At 40.0% G+C, this 27,474-nt stretch overlaps 1 protein-coding gene across 1 annotated transcript; it reads right to left on the reverse strand.

Annotated features, from left to right (window-relative positions):
• Positions 1 to 1,553: 1,553 nt before the first annotated feature.
• Positions 1,554 to 27,017, reverse strand: PLG (plasminogen). Its single transcript, XM_009877968.1, has 19 exons — positions 26,919 to 27,017; positions 23,026 to 23,161; positions 20,681 to 20,787; positions 16,035 to 16,149; positions 15,078 to 15,217; positions 14,381 to 14,501; positions 14,155 to 14,273; positions 12,642 to 12,804; positions 11,931 to 12,061; positions 10,731 to 10,896; positions 9,856 to 10,022; positions 8,685 to 8,833; positions 7,127 to 7,220; positions 5,565 to 5,685; positions 4,815 to 4,889; positions 4,321 to 4,461; positions 2,998 to 3,104; positions 1,986 to 2,131; positions 1,554 to 1,832 (listed from the first exon to the last, which is right to left on the reverse strand). Exons 1-19 carry the CDS (start codon positions 26,965 to 26,967, stop codon positions 1,671 to 1,673), a joined length of 2,409 nt encoding a protein of 802 aa, XP_009876270.1. The 5' UTR covers positions 26,968 to 27,017; the 3' UTR covers positions 1,554 to 1,670.
• Positions 27,018 to 27,474: the final 457 nt, after the last annotated feature.

Here is a 27,474-nt window from a genome sequence, read left to right on the forward strand (position 1 = left end):
GTTATAAGATGGGACTTCTGTAGCTGCTCAGCCATGTCCAGCTGTTTCTGGTGCATTTGGCAAGAACAGCAGGAGTGAGTTTGTCTGCCTACAAGCCAGGTATTAAGCATGCGTGCAAGAGTTCACATCTGAAGAACTTTACAAATCAAAGACTACGCTGCAACACAGAACTTCTGTTGATGTACTGTACATATTTCTTGGTTGACTTAATGATCCAAATGAGGGCAGGAGGGTATTTGTGCCCAGTGAATCCCTTCTCCAACCAGAGAAGTTGGTGAGGAATGCTTTATCAGAACTGTTCCTTCTGAGGAAAGCAATGCCCTGAGATCGTTGCTTCTCCCAGGATCAGATCCCAGGTATCGAAGTTGCAAAAATCGCCCCGCTATTTAACTCTGTATAGCTCCTATCATCTCCCTTTATAGTCTATAGGAGAAAAAATAAAACAAAACAAAACAAAAAAATACCCAGCAAAACTTCTAGGATGCAACCCATCCCTTTTGTATATGTAGGCATTCAAAATAAATAAAAAAACCCAATGTAAATTATGTACAATTTAACATGCCTGGGAGTGGATGTCTGCAGTGAAGAAAGTGGGCAAGGCAAATCCTAGGCCTGTAAGTAGCTGTGTTTCTTGGGATTCACTCAGTATACTCTGGGGACACAGGAAGGAATTTATACAGAGCTGAGGGTCCACAGGCATCTGTGGACCCTGGCTGATGGGAGGAGGGGTTCGTGGTTAGCAAGTGATTCACTTTGGCAAGTGTGAGCCAGCTTTCCCCGGGAAGCATCTCTAAAGGTCTAAGTTTTCACTTCCAATAACCACGGGCCTGTATACATAATTTTCTTTTAGAGAAGAAAAATGTACATGTAACTGTTATATAGTGAGATAAAGCTATATAGTGGGTACTATGGGTGGGTACTATGAACAAGTATAGGCTATAGGGTGGGTACTATGAACAACAAAATTTTATAATATATTAAACAAGTTGCCTTTACTTGGTGCAACAATTGACAGTTATTCTCTTTCTTCACTGTGAACTAACTTTAGGGTGAAGTTATTTTTAGTCACTGTTTTATATCTCTGATGCAATGTTTGTACTTTTGCTGACACACAGATTTCCATGTCAATAAAAAATATGAGAAAAGGAAACCAGGTGTGTTTGTTACTTTTTTTCATCCTGCGTATCTAATGTTATTGAATATATCTAACAAAAGTTCATGTGCATGTAAGATGTACAGTGAGATTCTTCTTTGGTTTGCATTATTACATTGATAAGAGGCTCAGACAACTTACAGAAAATGAGAAGTATTCTCATTTCTTCACTTGCTGGAAGCACAACAACTTGGCAAAGTCCACCTTAGAAGTAAAAGTCATTGTAGAGCCTAATATAATTGAAATGCAGATGTCCAGTTACAGCTGAGGTTGGGATTTTTGACACATATTTCAGAGGTAAGTCTATTGTCAAAGGAAACTACAGAACACACAGAAGGAGGGTAACACACCATCAGTTGTGTTTCTTGGCAATAACTGTTAATTTATAGCAATTTAAAATGGATGATCATATTTATTTTACTCTCTTATGAATGATTGTAGCTTTAATATTGCACTTGAAAGCTTGTATTTCTAATGTGCATTCTGCATTCCAGGAGAGGGCAGGCCATACCCAGGATCAGTTGTTTTCCATTACATTCTTAATCCAAGTAATATAATTGGAAACTCGAACATAAACACCAGGTTTCATGGGTTGGGCACAGCCAAGACCCCATGAGGTGACTCCATGTTGGACAAATTTATCTTGGTCCTTACAGACTAGAGGTCCTCCACTGTCCCCCTAAACAGAGAAAGAATAGGATGATTCCTTCACAGACAGCCTCATGTGCAAGAGTAACCAAGACTAATTCTGAGCCTCTAAAGCCCAGAAAGCAAAGCACTATGTGATTGGAACATGCTTACAACCAGCTCTGATGTTCACAGACTTCCTTACCTGGCAGCTGTCTGTGCCACCATGAATATTCCCAGCGCAGAGCTCATGGTTCCCGACTCTACCATTCAAAAATTCAGGACGGTTGCATATTTTATTCTCGATTACAGGGAAACCAGTTTCCTTTAAGTAGCCGTCACCACCAGTTCCTTTGCAAGTAAAACCAAAATGCAATCAATGACACAGGTAAATGAACTTCTTCACAAAACAAACATTGAGATATGGATAATCAGTAAAATATGCATAGTGCTTATTCACTGTACATATACTTTGCATGCATAATACAAAGTGATATCAAAATCAGTAAGCATTATCAGTACCATGGTACTTATCACTTTCTACCACTCATTAAAATCCATGCTGCACTGATTGACCTTCCTGCTCCCACAGCACCTCCAAGTGGATCCAGTACTCAACTGGATCCAGTACCCACTGATATTTGTGGGAGTAATTCCCAAGCCATTTTGCTTCTCTGTGTGGAAGAAAGGAGGTAGGAAATAAACAGTTGAAAATGTTCATGATGGGCAGAAACAAGGAGGCAGAGAAGGTACTGATGTCCTCAATGAAGACAGAATGAGAGGTTTTGAAAATGAGATATGTTTATACTTGCATGAGATCTCCTGAATCAAGCTGGTTGGGAGAAAAAAATCGTTCAAGAGAATGAGCAAACCCACTTCATGTGATGAAGAAATATCCTTATTCTAGAAAAACTTTCCTTATAACTGCATAAAGGCCCACTTTGTGTACAAGCAGAGTGGACTGAGAGATAAGAGTTAGCAGCTCATTATGTCCGATTCTCCTCTTTGAAGTACTGGGTTAGGGAGTTTCAGTTTACATGGCTCTGATTCAGGAGAATCTAAATCAGAGGGACACAATGGAAAGAATGGAAGTAAGTGATGAATTTTGATGAAATAGATACGCATACAAGATTGTGTGGATGTTTTTGGCGCACAGAGATACAAGTATATATCAATTTCCAAACACTGAATTTTCAGACGTGTTAACAGTGTCTCACCTTTTGTTTCCCCCCAGCCCGTCACGTAGCACTTCTCTCTTCCTCCTAACATAGAGTTCTCCTTTGGCAAACAGATTGGGATTACATAATCATTGATGATTGCTGGGCTGAAAGAAACAAACAAGAGATTTGTACAGGAAAAATCAGTAACATATTTATACCCAATAACACCTTCAGGTTTCTAAAAAGCTAGTGGTTTGCGGTTCGTTTTTTTTAAATCCTGAGCTTCAGGTAAAGGGGTTTTCTGATGTGCAAACTTGCTTTTGTTTTAGGCTCTAATCCCTCAGAATGCAATACACAAAAGGAAAAAGATCTGAAATGGAGAACAGTTAGAGGCTTTTGATATTAAAATGCTGACATAAATCCAAGAGAATGCTTTGACTTAGGCTAAAGCATAGCCAACAAAACCTAATTACCGACCTGCTTAAAGGGTATGAATTAGTGGCATTTAACACACAGGTGTTAGCTTGCTCTGCATGCACCCAGTGTGACTATTTATAAATCACAGAATCACAGAATTGTTGAGGCTGGAAGAGACATCTGAGATCATCAAGTCCAGCCTATGATCACTTTCAAATCACTTTCAAGTCACTTTCAAACTGGACACTTAGCACACAGCAGAACACAAGAAGCTTGACTTGCCTTTGGGTGCAGCTAAGGCTAGGCTCAATTAAGAAAGCACATTAATTGGTGTTGCTCCTACATCTGTTTTGAACCTGCATCACAGCCGTGGAAATCAAACACAAGCAGTGTATGTTCACATGTGCTTGCAGCTCTATTTCCTCTGGTTGCATGGTGCCTCAGCGAGAATTTTGGGTGAATGGAAACAGCTGCAAGAAGAGCCATACTGGGTATTGCACCAAAGGTGCATACTTTGTGGCTGCCCACTGGGCAGAACTGCCAGAAGAAGCATGGAAACAGTATGGAGTGACATCATGTTAATATTGCAGCTTTTGATCCTCGTTACCTTATCAAGGCAGAAATATGTGGAAACACTGACAGAAAGCTCCTCTAGGCACTACCTGCCCCTACTCTGCTGTCACTGCCTCACCTCCTAACAGCTGGCACCCAGTGCATTGCCAGCCTGGGTCACTGCCCCTAGCCCTCCTCCCCTCTCAAGGCAGCCCTTTCCCTTTCTGAAGCCCTGCAGCTGAATCAACTTGCTTTCCAGTGTAGTTTCTGTAGAAAGGAAAAAACCAGAGAGTCTTAAATCTCTGAATGAACACAGTGTATGCATAAGCACACTTTTCCACCACAGCAACAAACAGTATTTAGTTAGCTTGTCCCATCAGAAAGAAAGGATGCTTCAGGTAAAAAGCGTACCTGCTCAGTTTTAGCAGAGCAATATCCACCCTGTGTGGCTCCTTGAACAATTTCTCCACACCTCGTTTTTGCACTGATGCCTCTAATGCTCTTTCTCTGTGTAACCCAAGGTATACTTTATATGCAGCTGGCCGAGAGGACCTATTGGAAATGATTGGACATGGTGAGCTGAGGAACATATACTCAGAATGCAGAGCACTTATCATGTTATTGGGCACTTTGTTCTCTCGAAGAGACAAAAATGCCAGCTTTGGTACAAACTTAATTTCTTAAAATCTTATGATGGCACTTGAGCTGGCAAAAGTTATTGTCACTCTTCATTTCTTCCATTAAAACTCTTCTTTAACTAATGATGAATAGACCTGGGTCAGTTCTCAACTGTTTTCAAGCTGAGTCAAGAGACAGCTCAGGTTGGTTATTGGGTCCATTTCGTTTCTTCTCTGATTTCTATCTAGTGTAAGGAAATGCTGGTGCAAGCTACAACAGATACTTACTTTTCTAAGCAGTGAGCAGCAGTAAGAACCCACTGAGGGTCTATCAGAGTTCCCCCACAGAAGTGCAGGCCGAAACTGTAATAGAGTAGAAAGGCATAAAAAGAGAGTCAGTTTAAGATGGGGAACTTAGTTCTACTGCAGTTAACCAGGTAATTTTTCTAACATGCATGCCTTTACAAACTAAAGATATTATTCTCATAGTTTCATTAAGAACAAACATTTTACTTTCCTTGAACAATATTTCTTACAATGACAGTAGTGTTGTGTGGACATGGCTTTGTATGAAAACACCTAGATCTTTGCTCTTAACCACTGTGTGCGTTACTGGAAAACCTTACGGGCTATGACGCATACCGTTTTAGAGATTTTGGTTTTTATTTAGCTCTGATCACAGTCAGAAAGTTCTGCCACTGACCCTGAAGAACTGACCAAGATCTGTATTAGACATACTTCAAACTGTTGCTTCTACTCATAGGATACTCATTCTACTGTAGGATATAGTGGCAGATTAAAAGTCATTATGTGTTTTAGTGAAAGTGTATTTGAAAGGAGTGGTCGTATTTATTCTGTAGACATTTTTCATAAAACAGAACTTCTTAGTTGTCTAAATTATCTTCTTTAGGATTAGCACACATAATGTGTAATCTTGAGCTACTCTTAAATTAAAATCAAGTTTAGAATGCTGCAACCACATACTAGAGACAAAGTTTACTTGCATATAAAGTCTAATGCAACAGAGAACGGCCATACCTTGTCCGGAGACTGATTTGCCAGGGCCAAGAATGTGGATGTGAAATACATCCTGCAACAATTCTTTGAGCACACAGCTTTGGTCTGAACTTGGATATCCCACACTCATACTGAGCAGGAGCTATAGAATAAGACGAAAAATACTAGAAGGTGAATGCAACACATTTGTCATTTCAGCTTTTCATTCTCTGCAAGCAATTATACACCATTCATCACCTTTATTTTGTTAGGTTGCCTTCATCTGGAACACTTAAAAATGCCTGTCAAATTTTTTTGACAAACATTTCTCAGTGGTTGGCAATGAATAGATCTACAGTCAGATACAAAAAAACCCAACGAAAGTGGAAGAAGAAAATGGAGAGAAAGGAAAAATAAATTGTCCCAACACCTATACAGATGCCAGTAGCACATAAGCTGCCTAGACAGCTGGTTTTAAATTAATCTTGTTGGTACAGCAGGTGAAATTCAATCACTGTCTCGGTGGAACAAAATTTTGTTCACTCTTATCTCAGGATGCTCTGGTAATTCAGATGTCTCTGAGTTATTAAAATAGGGTAGTTCTTATTTAGCCATCTGAAACTGACTCATCAACACAGAATTTGGAATTTGTTGTCAGAGAAAGGAACTAATGAAATTTAAGGCAAAAATCACATTTTCTTTGTTGTTTAGCTGAACAACTGAACAAAAAGCCTAATAATTTTGAAAATAAATTGGATCTTCAGAATGAACATAATAACCACGTGAAAATGCCATTCTCTCCCTCAAGCCCAACGCTTTCAATGCAGTAGTATTGTTACAGTTACAGACTGTGCATGTTATAGTATGTCCTTCTTGTTCTTATTTGCTCCATTTTAGTGTTTTGATCAGAGCATATTTGCTGCTGCTCACAGCTGAGAGGGTAGAGCAGCAAGAAAGTCACCCATCTTTTGAGTAGGAACTACCTCTCTTTCTGGCATACCTTTTGTTATTGATGGACATGAAAGGACTTGTAAACAAAACGTAAAACGTACAATTTGTTGCACCACCTCATTCAGAGTACTAAAGGGCTCGATTACTAGTAACAAAACAAGGGCATTTGGTTAAATATTTAGGGCCAGATGCAATTTCCAGACATCTGATAAAATACAATATCAGAAGAGGGAAAATCTGTTTTACATCCAGGACAGAACCAGCGCCACATGAGCAGGGAGTGCAAAAATTCTGCTAGCGTAAGAGCATGCCTTGTTCAGCCTGGCCACACACACATTTATGCCAGGTGACTAGGCAGGAACAGGGGAAATTTCTGCATGAAAAGCCTTATTTTGAAACACAGGGAAAAACCATTGTGAACTTCAGCAGGCTCCAGGCGTCTCTTGTGTTTCATTTGGGGCTTCCAAGTAATAAGCACTATTCCTAAGGCTTGGGACACAGATTTTGAGCAGCACCTCCACACAGCCTTAATTTCCAGTCCACAGCTATTGCACTGTTCTAGATCAGTCTTTCAGATTAACAACTGAATGTCTTCCAGTTGTCATAAAAGATTACAGGAAAGAGAGAACACTAGTCTTTAAAGGAATAATTACGGCACTTGGGAATGTCACAGTACTCCCAGGCTTTTCTTGGGTCTGTTGTGTAGCACCAAGGTCCATTCACGTCTCCATCAGGATTTCTGCAGTACTGTAACAAAGAATAAGGATGCAAGCTATTAACCAGGGGACAAAAATGCCTACCAATGCATGTTTCAAAGTCAAATCAAATTAAATGTGGGAAATATTTTTTTTAATTCCTTACTGATAAATGATTTCCAATTCCTTTTGTCAAGATTTACTTCATTTTTCTATTTGCTCTGTGAGTTTAGAGAAAGATAATATAAATGAAACCTCTTTAACTATCTTCAGTCAGTAAGCTTTACTAGTGCAAGTTGGACCTCTGAGCTCTCAAAACATAAAACTTTACCTAGGATGGGTTTTTCTAAAGCACTAAACTGTCTACTGCTTCTTCCACTGCAGTTAATAAGAGCAGTAGGATCATCCCTGAAGCCTTTTTGCACCTAAGTTAAGTGGGTGTCATATAAGCTGCTTTTGCACAACTTCGTGATGCCTATGAATCCCAGGGATGGGGTTGCAGTGTTCACCCTGACATGGGGGTGTCTGGGTAGTTGAATCACTCTCTAGGTCTTACTGGCCATACTGACTGATGTCTGCTCAGTAAAAACACCTTGCACAACTGCGTGCTACCATTGATTTTTTATGTTCCCTTCCCAGCTCTGAGATAAGTCCCATGTCTTAGGAAAAAGAAGGAAGTATTTTCTACCTTTCCCCAAGAGTCCCTGCCAAATGGAAGAACCAAAAGTTACCAAAAGCAGCTTTTTGGAGGGAGTTTCCCCAATACAGGGAGTGTGATGCTATAAGAGGTTTGATGAAAGCAAGCAATAGATCACATACCTGGAGAAAAAAATAGTTCAAGCTGGTAACATCAAACAAGCCCTTTATATCAAATACAGACCTTGTCACAAACTGGGCAAGTACCATATGTGGGATGTCACGAGTCTAGTAGAACTAGTGATCACAAGTCTAGTAGAACTAGTGATGAATATGCATGTTAGCACCAGGGACAAGGAAGGTTAGAGATGGAAAGTGACTTACAGGATGCATGTATATCCTTGTATGATGGGTTGCGGCAGAAGCTGGAGGGGTGGGGGCGGAACTAGTAGAGGATGGGGGCTGCAATCCATCAGCTATATGTCTCAAGGAACTTGCACTGAACGTTGGATCCCTCACCACCTCACCTGTCACTGTTACTACTGAAACCTACGGTCCTAGGTGCTCTTTCTGGCAGAGAAGGCAGAAATGCTGCCCACAGAGCAACTCCAGTTAGTCCTCAGTAGTGAGGAGAAGCAAGTGCCCATCTGAAGCCCCTTGACTGCACTGCAGAACCATTTAAAAGAGCTTCTGGGCACTTGCGTGTCTCACAGAAGTACAGATAGTTCATGTCAACAAGAATTAGCACAATCAGGTTGTTGGATTGAACTGAAGAAAATAAATTAATTTTCAAAGACCCAGCATGAAATGCTTGCAGAGGGACCATGAAGAAGACAGGTGAGGCGCAAAGACAGGAGGTATTAAATGAATAGCTGCTCACATTTTTATCCAGGCCTGCTCCTGGGTGAGTCACAGGAGTGAAATAATCATGACTATGAGGTATCTGGGAACTCCACTCTTGACAAGTCCTGCCCCTTCCAGTTTTTGACACTGTGCCACGGTAGTCTTTACCATTACCATGAATGCAATCTGTGAAGAGGAAAATAAGATAATTGTTAGCTGTGAGATATTTGGCCGTGTCTATACTCGATAGTGGTGAAGTAGAAATAAATTTGAGGAAATGCTACTAGGCCTGACACGTCCTACATAATATGTATACAACAAAAGAGGGACAACATAGTGTCAGTGATGGCTAACAGTCACATTTTCATTTCCTTGCATTCTAAATTTTTTCTTCATGATCATGAAAGTCAGAAATCAAAGAAGCTTAGATTCAGTTGACCCCTCATGACTCCAGAAGCCAGGATCAGAAAGACCATTCAGTCATAAAGTTTTTTCCTTGCAGATACGGATATCTGTCCAAGATTTCACAGTAGGCAAAAAGCAGTAATACATGTTCAGCCAAAATTATTAACCTTCTAACCAGAAGAATATGTCATAGCAGAACAATGAAAGCTGCAGTACTTGGACAATCTACTACATAACAAAGTTGCATCTGAACTGAATTTAAAATGCCAGCTGTCCTCTGGTGGGAAATAGATCCCTGGAAATTTGAATGCATGGCATGGGAAAAGGCTTTTCCAGAACAGTGGTGAGCAAAGTGCCATGAAGTCTATACTTGCTGTCATGGGCCGGTTAGCTCAGTGGTTTGAGCACAGTGCTGACAACAATGACAACACCGAGATCACGTGTTCGTTTCCCGCTCGGTCCCCATGTGTTGCCTGGTCTAGTCGAGAGGTGGCGTCCCTGCCCATGACAGGGAGGTTGGACTAGATGATTTCTAAGGTCCCTTCCAACCTAGGCCATTCTATGATTCTGTGATTGTTAGTAGTCCTCCCACAGGAGTCTGGAGACTACCAGCCATGTGTTTTCTTGTGTTTCTAGTATAGACAAATGCAGTAGAAAAAGGATGTGAAACTACTAGTATAGATAAATGCAGTAGAAAAAAGATGTGATACTGCTCTAAAATCAAATGCAGAGACCCTGCTTTAAAATTCTGCAAGACAATTCAGGTTATGAGCATTTCTAGGGAAAGCAGAAAGTATTCTCACCATGATTTGGTTCCAGTGTTGTCTGAGGAGGTTTTGGTAAAGTCGCTGGTACTTGATCACTACACTTCTTCAGATTGCAATACTCCCATCTCACACTGGGGTCAGTGGTGTAGCACCATGGGCGTCTATCGGCATCTGGGTTTCTACAATAATTCTCCTTCAGGTCCCTACAAATGCAAACATGCTATATTCCCACTCATGCCACTGCTCTGACGAGGACTTGAAAGAACATTAGAACTTAGAAAGCAGGTCTGTGACAGAGTTAACATATGCAGTGTACAACAGAAATCCTTTTCAGCCTAAAGAAATCAAGAAGCATATGCAAAATGTTTAAATATGCCAAATACTTATTCAATGACTAATGCTTATAGTAGAATACAATTTACAAATCCAGATAAGTAAATACACATATGTGTATTAAAGATATAATTATTTTTAACTTTTCAAATACCTAGCTTTTAAGAAGAAATAGTTATTTGCATTTTGGAATAAATAAATAGTAAGTATTAGGAATAAGAAAGCAACCCATCCCTTCCTCAATGCTCTAATGAATTGTAGACTAGGAAGCGAAGACTTAAACTCATGAGTAAGCTCATGTATAGAAAGAGTTCATTTCAGTATAAGGGGAAACTCCTGTAGAAGCAGTGTAGAAACACATGATTAGTCTAAAGTAAAATGGTGACAACTGTGATTTGTTTCAAGATGAGGTTGACAGAAAATATTTCCACTTTAAAAAGAGAAGAAAAGGAACGGATATTTACCAAGTACACTCCCTTCCCAGCTTTAAAAACCTTGTTGTGTAAAGATGATGCAAATCAAAACAAGTTCATGAATGGTTATTGTCCAACGAACAGAGAAATGGGAAATAAACATACGCATTTGGGAACTGATCAGCAGTTTTATTGTGTCGGTGCGGTGACATTGAGCTCCAGGCTTGACATTTCTTTCCCGTGAGAGTGAAAGAAGCTGTGCCACGGTAAGTCACACCGTTGCCTTCATAGCACTCCTCAGTAATTTGAGCCTGGTCAGGCACATCAACAGCTGTAGTGAATAACAGAAACCAGTCCCTTGCATCTTAATACTTTGATATTTATACATGAGCATAGAAAGCCAACAGAAAACAACAAGCTACAGTAGGTCCCTGACCACACAACATGCTCTCTGTAACAGAATCCTTCTCGATCCATAGATCAAAAGGAAGATTTCCAAAAATGTTTGTAAAAGTTTCGTAATATGCTACATTAAAAGCATTTGTACATCAGTATTATTGTCATGCATGGGGATTTATTTCAGCTAATGATCCAAATAGTTCGCATATGGATCAAAACTTCCCCAGGGCAGGGGAATGTCTGTGGCTTTGGCACAGATGCATGTGTGAACCAAAACTGCCTTGTGTAATGAAATTTGTCTTTTGATTGCTTTTTATGGAGTCTCGGTTGAGTGCTCTCAAATTATCTTAGGTTTTGCTTTGGATTCAGTTTTTCAGGAGCTGCCACGTAAAGCTAATTAATGTTTCCATGAAGCATTAAAAAATTTAGACATGGAAGGAACCACCACTAGGCAAAAGGAAAAGACCTCTCTTACTGCAATTCTTCCTGAGCTGGGTGAGGGGGTGATTTAAAATCTTCTGCACTTATCCAACGCCCTGAACATAACAGCCTAAGCTCCACATCAGGCTCAGGAATGGCGCAGCGGGAGTGTGCTGGGCCCATAACCCAGAGGTCGATGGATCAAAACCATCCTCTGCTAGTTCAGCTTCAGTTTTAGGGGGCCTGTTAGCTCAGTGGTTTGAGCGCGCTGCTGAAAATAATAACCAACACCAAGGTTGCAGGTTCGATTCCTGCTTGGTTCCCATGTGTTGCCTGATCTAGTCGAGAGGTGGCGTCCCTGACCATAACCGGGAGGTTGGACTAGATGATCTCTAAGGTCCCTTCCAGCCTAGGCCATTCTATGATTCTATGATATGTGGCAGTACTGAGAGTGACAGCAAAACCACTACTGAGCAAAGTCACCCAAGATTTTTCAGAATAAACCAGTATGACCCTTCCCTTCCAGATGTCTGCTGTTATTCTTACCAGGGGCCTCTGGCTCTGCCCCATCACAGAAGGGGATGGTGCAATACTCCCACCGGGCAGTTCTGTTGGTGGTGTAACACCATGGCATCTTCTCACCATCAGGATTTCTACAGTAGTTTTCCTCTAGGTTCCTGAAACAGAAAACTTTGTTAAGAAAACCCTCTAATGGAAACCTAGTAAAGGTTATGAACAACAGGAGAATGTACCTTGCTGCCCACCTTACTGCTGTATTTACTGTTGGGTAACTGCTGCTGTCATTTACTGATGCCACTTACTAGATAAATAATGTCAATGCACTGGTGTTGTGGATGTGCTAAACCAGACATCTGCTAGACTGGTGAAGCAAGAGATTGTATTTCATATAGTACTTTGAGGCCAAAGGCAACACAGCAGAAACATAGGGTAAAAGAATCTAGTCCCATGCAAATATCTTAATTGTAACTTTCTTACTCCACATTTCTTCACCCGAGCAACAACACAGGAAAAGGATGAACTGAAGAGGGAAAGTCAATCAAGTAGAATTCGAAAGTCAGAAGAGGAGACAGTAGTATCTAAAAATGAAGGAGTGAATAAAAAGAAATGTGCCAAAAGATTGAAAAGACGGAATCCAGCAGGCGACGAAGGACCTTGCAAGATAGTTTAAGAAAAATCAAGTAATCCTACACTTCGGTACTTCTCATGAGGATTGAATAATGGAGGGGTTTCCCTTACTTGCAGGGATAATTTTCAGGAGTGCGAGCATGTCTGTGAGGAGACTGAGAACTCCAGTGCTGGCAGGTATTTCCCGATTCAGTAACAGATATCGTGCCTTGATAGTCTTCTCCTCTTCCTGATAGACATTGACGCCCTGGTGCCGGAACCGGTGGGGGTGTTGCTATTACAGGAAAAGTAATTGAAATTACATAGTGCCTTCTAAGACACAGTAAAAACAAAAACACTTTGAGCTTTATAATTATGTGTGCTTTTTAGCTTGCTCTAACCGATGAGAGTTAAAGACAGCAAAGATGAGGTCTAGTGAGAAGCCTCAAGGAAACGTAGCATGGTAAGGACAGGCCTTCAAGGGATAAAGGAACTTTAAAAGGTGGAGAATTGAAGTGGAAATGCAAAAGAAAAGCCAAAAGATTTTTAGGAAGAGTGAAACTGTTTGACATCAAAAGAGGAACCTCAGAACCACTGAAATGCTTGGTCATGGAAAAATATACCAAGGAAGGGCAATGTGGACCAGGCAAAACTATTAGAAATGTCTATAACAGAAATACCCAGTCTCAATCAAATGTTTGTTCCAAGGTTATTTATTTTTTTTAATTTGAGATAAAAGTTAGCCAGTTTTTGTTCTTTATCTTTGATGCCCCAGGCCAACTGCATGCAATTCAACGGAACCAAGTGCAGGGTCCTGCATTTTGGTCATGGCAACCCCATGCAACGCTACAGGCTTGGGGAAGGGTGGCTGGAAGGATGTACGGCAGAAAAGGACCTGGGAGTTCTAATTGATAGCCGGCTGAATATGAGCCAGCAGTGTGCCCAGGTGGCCGAGAAGGCCAACGGCATCTGGCTTGTATTAGAAATTTTGTGACCAGCAGAAGAAGGGAGGTGATTGTCCCTCTGTACTCAGCACTGGTGAGGCTGCACCTTGAATATTGTGTTCAGTTTTGGGCACCTCAGTATAAGAGAGATATCGAGGTGCTGGAGCGAGTGCAGAGGAGGACAACAAAGTTGGTGAAGGGCCTGGAGAATAGATCTTACGAGGAGCGATTTTGGGAGCTGGGTCTGTTCAGTTTGACAAAGAGAAGGCTGAGGGAGGACTCCCTCACGCTCTACAATTACTTGAAAGGACATTGTAGAGAGGTTGGTGCTGGTCTCTTCTCACAGGTAATTAGGGACAGAACCAGGGGGAATGGTTTCAAGTTGCAACAGGGCAAGTTTAGGCTGGACATTAGGAAGAAATTCTTCACAGAAAGAGTGGTCAGACACTGGAATATACTGCCTAGGGAGGTGGTTGAGTCACCATCCCTGGATGTGTTTAAGTGTTGCTTAGATGTGGTGTTGGGTGATATGGTTTATGGGTGAACTTGTAGTGTAGGGTCAATGGTTGGACTCGATGATCCCAAGGGTCTTTTCCAATCTGAATTGTTCTATGATTCTATAATTTGTTGTCTCCTTGCACTACCCTGAATGCAACGTGTCTAGATGCCTTTGTGTCTGGAATCCTAGAATTCAGACTCACTGCAGCGAGGAACATCACAGTATTCCCAGCGTTTAGTCGGGCTGGTAGTAAAACACCAGGGCCGAGGTTCACCATCAGGATTACGGCAATAATTCATCTTCAGATCCTTCTCTGGAAAACTGGACAGGAAAAGTAATTTTTAAAAAATGTGGCTGTAACGATTATCATGTCTAGGGCAGAGTGGTCTTCAGGTCACCATTGACAATAAACGACCCATCTGACTCACTTTTCTGGGAGGTATCCATGAGAGTGAGGTTTCTGGGAGTCCCAGCGCTGGCACTCGAGCCCAGACTCTGTTGTGGCAACCACTCCGTGGTAGTTTTCTCCACTGCAGTGCATGCACTCTACTGTAGGAGTAGGCAGAACGAGCACAAGAGAAATGGAAAGTCCCTGAGGAACGGGTCCATAAACACTCATCTCATATGAAGCTCAAGAGCCTGATCAGAGCACAAGGCTGAAAGACAGTCTTTTTCTTGGCAAAATAAAAGCTTAATTTTCTTCAACTAGCTGGTTACATTTATAGTATTCCATTTAAAAACAAACAAACAAATAAACAACTTTATAGACTATAGGTTTTGAAAGAGCTAAATTAAAACTGCTAAGCTATAATTGCAAATCTGTGCCTTGCTCATGGCTTGTTTTATTGACTTTGCGCTAGCAACTCTCATTTGGTTTGGTTCTAGGGTTATGATATGTGAATGCAGTTGTATACCATGTTTTCATCTAGGGAAAACAAAAAAGACTTTGTACAGCAGTTTTGTGGGTATTTTGCAGTCTTCCTTGTTGGTGTTGAAAACATCTTTGAAAAGTTTCAGGTTGGATTAAACTCAGGTTTGAAACAAACAAATAAAAGTATGTGAACAACTGCATATTCTTGAACACATCTTCCAAAAAGGGAAAGAAATCAGTATATGCATCCTGACCTTCACACTCTGGGATGTTACAATAATCAAATCTGGTAGCAGGATCCGTTGTGTAACACCAGGGTCCCTTTTCATCATTATCGGGATTTCTGCAGTAATTTTCCTCCAGTCCCGCCTGGGGATATTTTTCAGGTGTGTAACTGGAACAGAATTTAAGTGGGATTAGAGAATAAGGAAACTATCCCAATTGTTCAGCTGAGGACTCTAAAAGTGAAATCTTTATCTGAGGACCATTTCATAGATGTTCATTAGAAGTCATCTATTTGCTACTGTGTGTCATTGCTAAAAAGTTAGAAGTGTCATAGCTATAGACTTCAGCAAATATGGTGCCTCTAAGGCCAGTCATGTCTTTAACACTTGCATTTATTCCTGATATTCTGTTTCCAGTAATTTTCGCTCATCTGAGGTACTGTGTAGCAATTCTTTTCTAGGACATTTTCTGGGAGATGCAATGAAAAGGTATTTGCTGAAATGTGAGTGTTCTCTGTAACCTGAACACTATGCCTATGGGTGGTTTTCATTATTTACAATAAATATTGTTTACAAAAAATAATGCCCTGATAATTGTCTGTGGATTCACTGATAAAATGATTTACCTCATCTGCCATATTTTATACTTCTAGACGAGAGAAGAAGTTCTTGCCCTGGTGAGATTAATGGAACATTCTTACTTCAGCAGAACCAGGTGCTTCCTCATTTAATTTTTTGCTCATGTAGGGACCACAAAATTTAAGTGCAGCTGCCAAGACGGACAATACCCCTATTGATCAATTGCCAATTGCAGGTCTCTGAGCTACAACCTAGATTAGAGAATCAGCTTATTCTAGAAAAGCACAGAAAAAATATTTTATAGGAAGACTTTGAACAGCAAAAAATTTGCATATAAGACTACCTAGCACATATAAATGGCTTAGCAAAATTTCAGAAATAATATAAACCTATAGGAAAAGGCCTTACTTTGGTTTATGGGGGACATTATCACTCCACTTCTGACACGGCACACCTCTTTGAGTTTTGGCTTCTGTTCCTCTATAATCCACCCCGTTTCTCATCTTGCATTCTAGAAGATAAACTGAGGTGGTATGTGCTTAATTAATCAGTATCATGGCATGATTTCAGCACACATAAAATCCATTTTCAAGCTAATACATTTAAATACATTTGTTCATATTTTGACTTCCTTATGCTGTCAAAAATAGACAGTCATGTTGTAAAAACCTGTGAGTTATGTGATCATAGAATCATAGAATGGCCTAGGTTGGAAGGGACCTTAGAGATCATTTAATCCAACCTCCTTGTTTTGGGCAGGGGACACCACCTCTCGACTAGACCAGGTAACACATGGGGACCGAGCGGAAATCAAACTCGCGACCTCAGTGTTGTCATTATTGTCAGTACCGCTCTCAACCCACTGAGCTAACTGGCCCCAAGGTCTAAGTCGAACTGATTAGCACTGAAAATTTATGTGAAGGCAAAAAACTTCCAAACTAGAATTCCAGAGAAAAAAGTATAACACAACTCAGTTCTTTTGACAACATACTATAGTAAGTCTAAATAATTAAATATGGGTTTAACATTTAAATATACACTATAACAAAATAGAAACATATTATCTTTTCATTGTCTCCTATGATGTTACAATAGTTATGTACAGTAATTAAAATTAAACCCCAAAACAGAGCCACCTCATCTCTGCTGAAGAAGGTAACAGGACAGAACTGCAGATGTATACATGCAGCATTATGCCAATTTAAATAAGAAAATTTTTTAAAGTTCATATAAATGCAGATGACATAATTTTATTGAAATTCAGCACATGATAAATGAGATTTAATTAATTCCTGATGCTAAAACACTGACTCTGCCATACAAAATAAAATGGATAGTTGAACGATGGTGCATACTACATATGCTTTTGTACTCCTAGATTTTGGAACTTAGTAGTACCTTAACGAAAAAAACAAAAAGGAGTGAAAGAATTAGCAGTGAAATCCAGTCATTATAGAAGTCAATTTTAGTGCTGAATAAACCTGGGGTTTGTATGGGTAGCCTTAAAAATATTGAATTGTTTTAAAGTATTAATCATTAAATTGAATGAGAATTGAAAGCTCAATGTTGTATTTTTTTCTCCCAGGAGGAGGGAGCAATAATAACCCCATTGCAGCCTTTAAGATTCTCCTGGGAGGACTGAACACTCACTTTTTGCAGGAAGAAGCTGGTGGCTGCGAGGTGAGAGCAGGCTTGCAAGGGCAGTTCTGCCAAGGCATGGCTGAAGGAACTCACATCTTGGCATGTTCCCTCAGAGCACCAGTAGCTACTGGTTAGGGACAGTCATTGTCAGGCAACATGTCCTCTGGCTTGGAAAACTAAGTTTGAAACTCATTTAATATTTCTCTAGGCACAGGGCATATTCATCAGCCACTTTCTTCTTTCTAGCTGCACTAAAACAATCTGTCCTTTAGGTTGTGACCTGTTTTGTCTCAATGTCTTCTTCAAGTAGCAAAATAGGTATTTGTGGAGATGCAGTTTTGCATTAGATTTTCTCAGCATCAGTTATACTGAAGATGACGTACAAGCAGAAGATTAATATAAATCTGGTAAAATAATGCCATTTTACACAGATATATCTTGTCAAAAGTGAAGAGAACTAATATTTGATTCTGAAATAATATCCTGCTCTTCTTTGGGCCAATAGGTAGGTATAGATGTACCTTTATATATGGGCAGGTTTACCCTAGAATCTCTACATGAAAGCCATTTGTACACTTCAAACAATTTTGCAATAAATTGACATTAAAAACCTGAATAACTGAACATTGAATGAGCCAAGTGCTGACTCTTTTTCTTTGTGTAAACTTTTGACCGTTTATATAACCTTTAGGTTTTTTCTGTCTGATGGTAATAACCAACTTTGATCCCCAAACTCGATCCATGTCCTTTGGGTTAAATATTTACAAACAGATATGTAGATATCAATTCCCAAATGCTAAGTTTAATTCTTACTACTTTTACTATAAGCCAGGGAAGGTTAACTTTCTCTTTTATAGCACAGACCGCAGAAAAAAATATTTTTTGCAAATGTGAATTTAATACCGATTGACATCTTTTTCTTTGAATGCAACTATAAAGAGCAATTAGACCTCATCAGGTAATTGCTTCAACTGAAAAAATTGATGTTAGTTTCAGCAACAGTATTGCAAAAGCATCTGGGCATGTGAAAGGAATTTCTCTGAAGTATCATGACAGCACCAGCTGCTAGAGACAGTAATGTTAGCAAAAGCTGCATTTTTCATTCTGTTCAGTAACAGTAGATGTTGTCCTTACAACAGACATGTAATTATTTGAAACTCCACAAATGAAGAGATGAGCAACAGAGAAACCATCTGGCACATACACAACAGGCTGCCTTTGTTACGTTTATGATCCCTAGGTCCATCTTTTGTTTTCTGTAGGCAGATGTGCAATTTTTGGACATTTTGATTATGTAAAACTACAGTTTTCCACACGTTTACTGATGAGGATCTTTTTCAAGAGACTAAAATCCATGTCTATGACCTCTAAACTCTTAAAAGGATGCAGTGGTGAATCCTCAGTGAATATTGACAGAGTCTCACCCAGGTAATAACTTCAGCAAATCCAAAAGATGTCTCAAAGGTAAGCCAAATTCACAGTCTAGCTCCTGATCACAGTATTGAAGGAAAATAAGTAATGATTATTTACATGTAAGTTATTTGTTCAGTCTTTAAACTTCGTTACTTGCAAATTGATCCATTCAGTTTTTCTTCTACAACAGGAACTGCAGAAGATTTCTTAATGTTACTTATTCATGATTCAGGGAAATTCCCACCAGCTTCTGGATATAATAAAAATATCTTATTTTCGAAATGCTGAATTACCTATCTGAGATATATATAAAAAAAAAGGCAGCTGGCCAGAGACTTCATAAAATATCAGGCTGAAAAGGACCCTCAATGGTCTTTGGTTCAAACCCCTCTGAAAAATACGACCAGCTTCTGAGCTGGAGGAAGCCATGCAGAGCTTTGTCCAGTCAATATCTGCAAGTGTAAAGGTTCCGTAGACTCTCTGGGCAATGTGGTCCAATGTGGTCACCCTCCCTGTGAAATATTATTTTCCTTACATCCACAAAGTCTGAGAAAAAAAATCTCATTTGGATGCTCAGCTGCAATCCACCTAACGCTGCTGAGCTACTACCTAAAATCTTGCAGGTGCTATACATATGGCATTTTCTTAATGTACAAGTCTTTGCAGGTCAACAGAGGATGCCATTTTCTGGAGCTCATTGGTATTTACAGTCTAGTTATTGTGTTTCTTGACTTTTGGTTAGAAGCTGGCCTACTGAAACAGCTGCATGATTTGCAGAAGCTCAGAACTTGGTCCATTTTTCCTTTACATGCACCTTTCTTGGTTGAAAGAGACCAACTTTTTGGTAGATAATAGAGTTTCTGATTTCTGAATAATCTCAAATGCATTTACAAAGTTACAAATCATCAAATGGTGAAAGGCAATGTTCACAAAGTCATTAAACACAGGACAGTAGCAACTCTAAAGTTTACTACATTATCTTGCACATTAACGATCAGTAAGAATATCTTTTCTCTCTTGTATATTATTAAAGTCAGAAAATAACACAATGAAACTTATGTTACATTAAAAATAAATCACGTTCCTACTTTCCTGTGTATGGCAAGAGCTCCGTGCTTGATTATGTAATTCAAAAATAATCTTAAACCCCAACTGTTTCTCTATATCTGGCATAAGGTTATAGATTTTAAAAAAGAGGTAAGTGAATTGAATAGTTGCCATTTCTTAAAGGCAGACTTCCTATTTTCAGAAAGAATAGGGATCAAATGCACTTCAATCAAATAATCCACATCTATGACAAAAATTATCAGAAACAAAACACATACAAAAGGAGCATACAAAAATTCATGTCAACTAACTATACAATAAAAATACAGATTAGAATAAAAATTCCACCAAAATCCATAACTAAGGAGTATAATCATCATATAAAGATATACAAAAACTATAAAAATAGAACATTTTCATCTGAAGCATCATTAATGCTTTAATACTTCCGACAATGTATGCAGCTAAAAGAGAGTTGATTTGAGTCTCACCCAAATAAACTGTGAATTTTCTTAGTGATATAATTGAAATTATTTTGTAGTTTCCACCAGCGTTCCTGTGGGCAAAAGTCTGTCTCAGAAATCATTAGCACAATTAGATCCTCCTGGTACCCTCAGCAGAGACAGAGAAGATGCAGGTTATTGGCTGGTTTTAAAGGAGAAAGGAGAAGAGCCTCTTAAGCATCTCCATTATTCTCAGCTCCTTCTGTGTTCCCTGAGCAACAGTACGGTTTTCTACCCCTGGACCCTAGGATTTAGGGAGAAGGAAAGATACTGGAGCACTAATGTGAGGAAAAAAATGATACCACTGCTATACCAGCAATGTGGCAAAACAACAGGTATTAGGACTGACCTATCCAGTGAAGGCTTAGCCCCCGTTTACCTCAGGGTTATGTGACTCCCACTGGAAAGCATATCTCAGTGAAATAATATGAAAAAAAGACATAGACATACTTCTTTTTTCATACAGAACTGCATCTGTTCTTCTGAATATCACTGCAGTTTTGGTGTTCTCAGCCAATGTTAAACACTGTTGGTCTTTACTGGTGAATAAGAAGGCCCTGTTGAAATTAAGAGGAGAGAGCAATGTAAGAAACAACAACTGAATGACTGCATTATTTTCCTGAAGAGTTTTTCTAGTGTTCAGTTACAACTCAGTTATAATTAATTCTACGATTCTATGAATTTTAACAAGCATTGCATTTCAGTGACATTTGAGTGATGTGTCTGAAATCACTGAGTATTGCAGCCCATGTTTTCAGTGATGACTGTGACTCCTAAGTCTTCATATCAAAGAAGAAAGACATTCCAGAGTATTTGGCATCTACTAAGGCACAGGCAAAATATAACAAGCCAGGACCTTAAATTAGCTTCTTGATAACTGTTCTGAATTGTTGTATGCACAGTAGTGTAAGCACTTCGGGAAACACTATCTTTTCAGCAAGTACCTAGGCTGCAAGTCTGCAAAACTGGAGTGGATGGGGTAACCTTTACAGTAGCATCTAAGGAAAACTCCTGACAGGGTAAGTAATTTCTACAGTTGGCTCTTCTGAACCAAAAAAAAAGAGCAATAGCAACATGAAATTTGGTAGGCAAGTCTACACCAGGAAAGCAAATACTGACAAAGCCCATTCTGTAGCTCTGCAACCAGCTAGTATGGTCCCAGTGTGGTTGTACTGGTAAATTTACATAACCTCTTCCCAAAGGAGAGGGGCCACATCTGGACTCGCTGCTGGCAACCATGTCCAGGAGCTGTCTGGGGAGTGTTCATTGTCCAGGGTCAAAACTACAGTGGGAACTGTTCCCTTAATCCAAGCCTAGTTCACAGTACTGTAAAATTTATAAGTACAGATGTAGCTAATGAGCATGGACGAACACGTTGCTAAAGTGGGATAATGGGTCTGAAATACCAATCTGAACGCATTGGTCTGAATCACTAATTTGAGGGTTCTTCAATGGTGGCCTGGTCTTAAAACTCTGCCTAGTAATTACCTTTCTTCCCCCAGATCCTTCCTTGTCAGATATCATCTGTTCTTTATGTTCGATCTCACAAAATTAATTAGGGAGGCAAGGACAAAACACTCTGATGTTATTCCAGTGTCAGGTGATGGTAGTCTCAGACCCAAGGCAGAGGTTAAGGAATGATATTGTTTCTGAGTACGCCTCAAAAGGGAACAGTAATTCTCTGGAAACTGTAAATATATGATCTGAATACACAGACCTGCCCTCTCTGCCTTCCTCCCCACCCTCCTGAGCCAAGTACTACTGGAGCTCTGCCTTCTCTCTGGGGTTTTCAGAGAAGGGAGTCGGATCAAAGGACTGGTACGTCACATGCTCCTGTCATCCTTCAGGGCTAAACCTCTTTAAAACAAGCCTCATTTCTCCTTTTGATTTAAAACACAAAGCTATAAAACACATTTTAAAAGGCAGCACCAGGGTATCCTTGCCCTGAAGGAAAGCCTGATGGGGAATGAAGTACTGGAAAGTCAGGCTGCTGAGTTGAGAAAGGCATGCTGCAGGAGTGGCAGGTCAAGAATTCATGAAGAGAAAACCTCCCTGCCTCGTAGGGGAGGAGTGGCTCCCACCACAGTAGAAGGTACCTCTCCTCATTCCTCCGGCTGCCTGAAAAAAACTGGGCTCTGAGGCTTTGGCACAGGGGGCTCAGAGGCCTTAAGCTCAAAGCAGTTGGCTCCCCCAAGGCAGGAGCCTGAGCAAAGGGCAGAGGTACAGACTGGTCAACATCTTTTGTGCTTTCTAGCCCCTTGGGCCTGGTTAAATGCAAGTATGGAGTGAGGGCTGGCTGGAAGAAGGGTTTAGGATTGTTAAGATTTAGATGACTGTCTCTTTCTCAAAGTGAATAGAAGTTATGTAAGTCCAAATTCTAGCAAAATTCAGAATAATAGATGTATCTGCAAGATAAAAGGTAATAAACCGAACATAAGCAATGCCATTTTTGCTCTCCTAAATTTCCAAGCAATTAGTTATGACTTTTTATTGCAAAAAGAGTTCAAGAGTTCTGACAAAACTGTCAAGTTGGTGTTCAACTTGTGTGCCAAAGTGTGCATCAAGATATCATAAGGTTTTCCAATAAAAATGCAACATATCTTTTATTAATTTCTCTGTTCCTACTGTCTTCACGCATACATCCCAAGAATTCTGTTTCTATGCATCTTTTGTTTTTCCAGCAAACTTCAGACACACATACTCCTAAGAAATTCCTCAAATATTCAGAGCGATGATGTCAGACTTCTCCATCATCTGCAATGAAAGAAATATATATGGGAACTAGTGGAAATTACCTGCAAATAAATGTATTTTCATTTTCACATCGTTCTGCACATTCTTCTTTACTATTTGTCTTATAAGTTTGCTTCTTTGGGTTGAGCAGCCAAGCTCCCTCTGTTCTCACATAGCTGTCTAGTATGGTTCCTTGCACTAAAAGTAAAAAGAGAAGAGGTAAAAATGTGAATGCTGAGATGACCTATTTCAAACTTTCGTGTTAAATTCTTTGTCACCTAGTTGAGTAATATCATCATTTAATTGCTGGAATAATTGCGTTAATGGTGACAAAATCTGAGTAAATCCTGCCTTCTCAGTATGATAAAGGGTAGCATCACTGAAAACCCCTGTAAGGCAGAACAAAGAAACAGCTTTGTGTCATTCTGAAAGTCATAACAAGTAACATAAATCTAGGGTATAAAGTGATGGGAATAGAGAAGACGACCCAAGGACCGGAAGAAAGTGAAGTTGGGAACTGACCTGTTGGAGAGCAGCGCAGGGGAAAGGGACTTGGGTGTCCTGGCGGACAGCAGGATGCCCATGAGCCAGCAATGTGCCCTCGTGGCCAAGAAGGCCAATGGCATCCTGGGGTGTATTAGAAGGGAAGTAGCTAGTAGGTTGAGAGAGATCCTCCTGCCCCTCTACTCTGCCCTGGTGAGGCCACATCTGGAATATTGTGTCCAGTTCTGGGCCCCTCAGTTCAAGAGAGACAGGAAACTGCTTGAGAGAGTCCAGCGCAGAGCCACAGAGATGATGAAGGGAGTGGAACATCTCCCTTATGAGGAAAGGCTGAAGGAGCTTGGAGAAGAGGAGGCTGAGGGGTGACCTCATTAATATTTATAAATATGTCAAGGGGGAGTGTCAGGAGGACAGTGATGTCCAATGACAGGACAAGGGGCAACGGGTGCAAGCTAGAGCATAGAGAGTGCTTTTCACTCTGACGGTGACAGAGCACTGGCACAGGCTGCCCAGAGAAGTTGTGGAGTCTCCTTTTCTGGAAACATTCAAAACCCATCTGGACACATTCCTGTGTGACCTACTGTAGGTGATCCTGCTCTGGCAATGAGGTTGGACTAGATAATCTCTCGATGTCCCTTCCAACACCTAACATTCTGTGATTCTGAAGTGTTTCAGAAAGAAAATATTGGTTCCCTGTACTCTGGAGAAAGAAGATAAGTGGGACTCAAGAATAATATGAAACAGTGATTGTCCAGTGCTGATACCTAAGCACGTGGAATGAATTCAGTTTTATCAGCTACCTCATAGCTGCCTCTTTTCAAATGATCTTACTCTTGCAAGAAACAAGCCATCCTCAGTCACTGCAGTTATCGCTGTGCTCATGTTCAGATTATAATTTTTGTAATAACTCTGTACTGAATAACTGTATTGAATCAAGGTAGCAGCTGTTGCCCTCCATTGTGGTGAATTAACATAAGATATTCAACTGGTTGGTAGATAAATTCACTGAGCAACAACCTTTGGGCCACAGCTGAACGTGAAATGTATAGGATACTAAATGGGACAGCTACGTTTAGTAGTAAACTCCTAAAATGTTCAAGTACAATCCCTCTTGTAAAGGACTTTGCCAGTTAATATTTTCATTTTCTGTGACTGCAATGCAATCTCTGAAAGCTTAGCTGTAGTTTACAGCCTTGCAACTTTCATGACTTTCAGCCGCAGAGTCATGGTGTTGCACAGGTCCTGTGATTTTTACAGTTTCTGGATCAGATGGGTGTATGACTCTATTGACAAATGTCAGGCTCTGGGAGTTATCTGTGGTTTCAACCCCAAATAGACAGCTGGCCCATGGTCTTCGCAACACATCTCAGCCCTGCTCTGTTCCTTGTTTTTGTGTCTGGCTTTACACAATTGCTAAATAAAAGGCACAGGGGGTATGAGCCAGACCCTGGCCTCCTGCTCATGACAGCCGTGCTGAAGAGAGGGACTTCTTTCTTCATCTCTTTCTGACCATTTTGTTTCTTGGCTCCAGCCTGATACTAGCAGGAGGGACAGAGAGCAGCCTTGTCCCACCCAGACCCACAGCCTGGGGGCTCTGCGAGGGTGTTCTGTGAAATATCTTTCAGGCTGAGAAAGGCAATTGATCCTCCCTTTCCTGAGCAACAGTTTTTTGTAGTGTGGAGCAGGCTCACATGCCTCCTGGTACAGTTAAATTCCTTCACCTGAGTGCTGGCTCAGCCTGCATTTGAATATGTTCTTTAAGATCATTTTGCACCGACAGGTCGGAACTGTTACAATAGTCACAAAAGCCAAATTATGCTTCCTCTCCTACTGCTGCAAATACAGAGAAGTTATTGGAGATTTTTCCCTGCATGTAGACTGGGAAACAGTTTGGCCCTGAGGTTTGGCAGTTTAACAGTATACATGAAAGAAAAGGATAGCTGTTAAAAAAATAGTGAAAATGGAAATAATAAAATTTTATGTGACAGCCACAGGAATCAATGATTCTACTAGTTATTTCAAAACAAAAATGTCATTAAGAACAAATGAATTTTGAGAGAAACATTAAGTGAGGTTAAAGCTTAACATTTATATCAAAGGGATGCTGCAACCTGCTATCTACAAGGACAAGAAACACAAGTCAAGAATTCCTATTATGGTACAGCTCCTATGCAACCTTCATTCTACTCAATTTTCACACTGCAATAATACTGTCATTATAATTACAGCATTTGATTTTAAAATATTGACAGGTTCATAATTTATTTGGGTCATAAAAATATTTTCCCCCTTTTCTGGTATAATTCCATGACAGAACAAAATACTTTAAGAAAAAAAAAAAAGAAAATATATGCAAACTGAATAAAAACACAGTAAATTTTCTTGCTACCATCTTTTTCTCTGTCTATGGAATTTTCAGTGTTAGAAAGATGTATTACTACCTTATTCAGAGATGCAAATATTTACTGCCATTTGATAAAGGATTTGGAAACAAAAGCAGAGTATTGCAGAAAAAAGGCCAAATCCTATATTCTCCTCCCCCCTATAAAATTCTTACTTATTTGAGAAGTGTATTTAATCTGAATGAAGCTGTTCTACAAAACAAATGTTAGAGACTAGAATTTAAATTAAGATGCTCATTCTTAACATTTAATAATACTAAGATTTTTTATGCTGGGATAAGTCTCTAACATTTCTATTAAAAGGTACCCATACGTTTTTATAACCTTTCTTATATTTTAAAAACACATACACAAAATAGTTATGTATTTTATGGGGGGGGGTGTGTTTGTGTGTGTTGGCACACAAAATGCAATCACAATCATCTATGTAGCTATGCAGAAGGCCTGAAAGAAGATGTGCCATGTCAATCTCTTCATCTGTAAAGTTTAAAATTTTCAGGATAGACAATATTTACTCACAATTTCTGCAGAAAAAATCGATCACATGGAATGAAAAATTTGCTGTTAGCATTGTGGCTATGAAAAAGACTGAAGCTCTAGTGCATGGAATGATTCTTTCCTTTCTTTGTTGTTTTGTTTTTCACAACGTATTCACAAATTTTAAAACAATAAAATTAAGGATCGCAGTATTTGAGACAATAGTGAAGAAAATAAACAGCAGTCATAGGATAAAAGGCTACTGAAACCATAGACAGAGGTGTCTTTGTAGCAAGCCTTCGCTAGGCTGCTTTCCAAGGGTGCCCCCATTTCTGCCCATGAGGCATGTTTGCAGGGAGCCACCAGCTCCCCACACAGACCCCAAGGCTGTTGCTCTTCTGGTGTCTCTAACAAACACAACACTGGAGCAACCACAGCTCTTGCTTTCTCCAGCAGCAACTTTCATCTAGGTAGGTCATGACACAGAGATTTGGGGACCTACCTTCACTAAATGGAGCTTGCGAGTGTTTGGCTCCAATCTCACCTGGGCAAAGCAGAAGGCAAAGGATTCTTACCTGAGCTGAGCAAGAAAAGAAAGAGAAAGGCAGCTTTGCTAATCCGCATTTTGGCCCAGCTGGCAGGTGCTGGAAGCTGTCTCTGTCAGTGCACAAAGTTTTATCGACTCGCACTGGAATGAGGCTGCATCAAACAAACAAGGCAGGTAGGTTGAGTTAATGATTCTCCCATGCTGTGCCCCCCTTTGCTGTGGTGTGGCCATTCAAACAACCTTGAGTTGGATGGATTGCCAAATCAGACTCAGTCATTTGTACTGGATGCTGGGAAATGCGAAGGCACTCTTTTTTGTGGGACTTGTTTTGTTCTCTAGTGGTTAGGTCTTTCTTTGCTAGACAATAGACAGGAATAATGTTGCTGGAAAGCGTGGGAAATCATGTGTCCAGATAGAATTGAATTTCTTCTGACACTAGAGCCCCAATGGTAATTTCAGCCATGCATGACTGTATTTATTCTTAAGGACCAGCTTCTGTTTAATCTCAGTTTAAGCACAGTTATCAGATACAGAAAGTATTAACTCAGTAAAATAATTTAATCTTACATTTTTGTTAAATATTG

Source organism: Apaloderma vittatum, unplaced genomic scaffold (genome assembly GCF_000703405.1).
Source record: "Apaloderma vittatum isolate BGI_N311 unplaced genomic scaffold, ASM70340v1 scaffold4941, whole genome shotgun sequence".
Lineage (NCBI taxonomy): Eukaryota > Metazoa > Chordata > Aves > Trogoniformes > Trogonidae > Apaloderma > Apaloderma vittatum.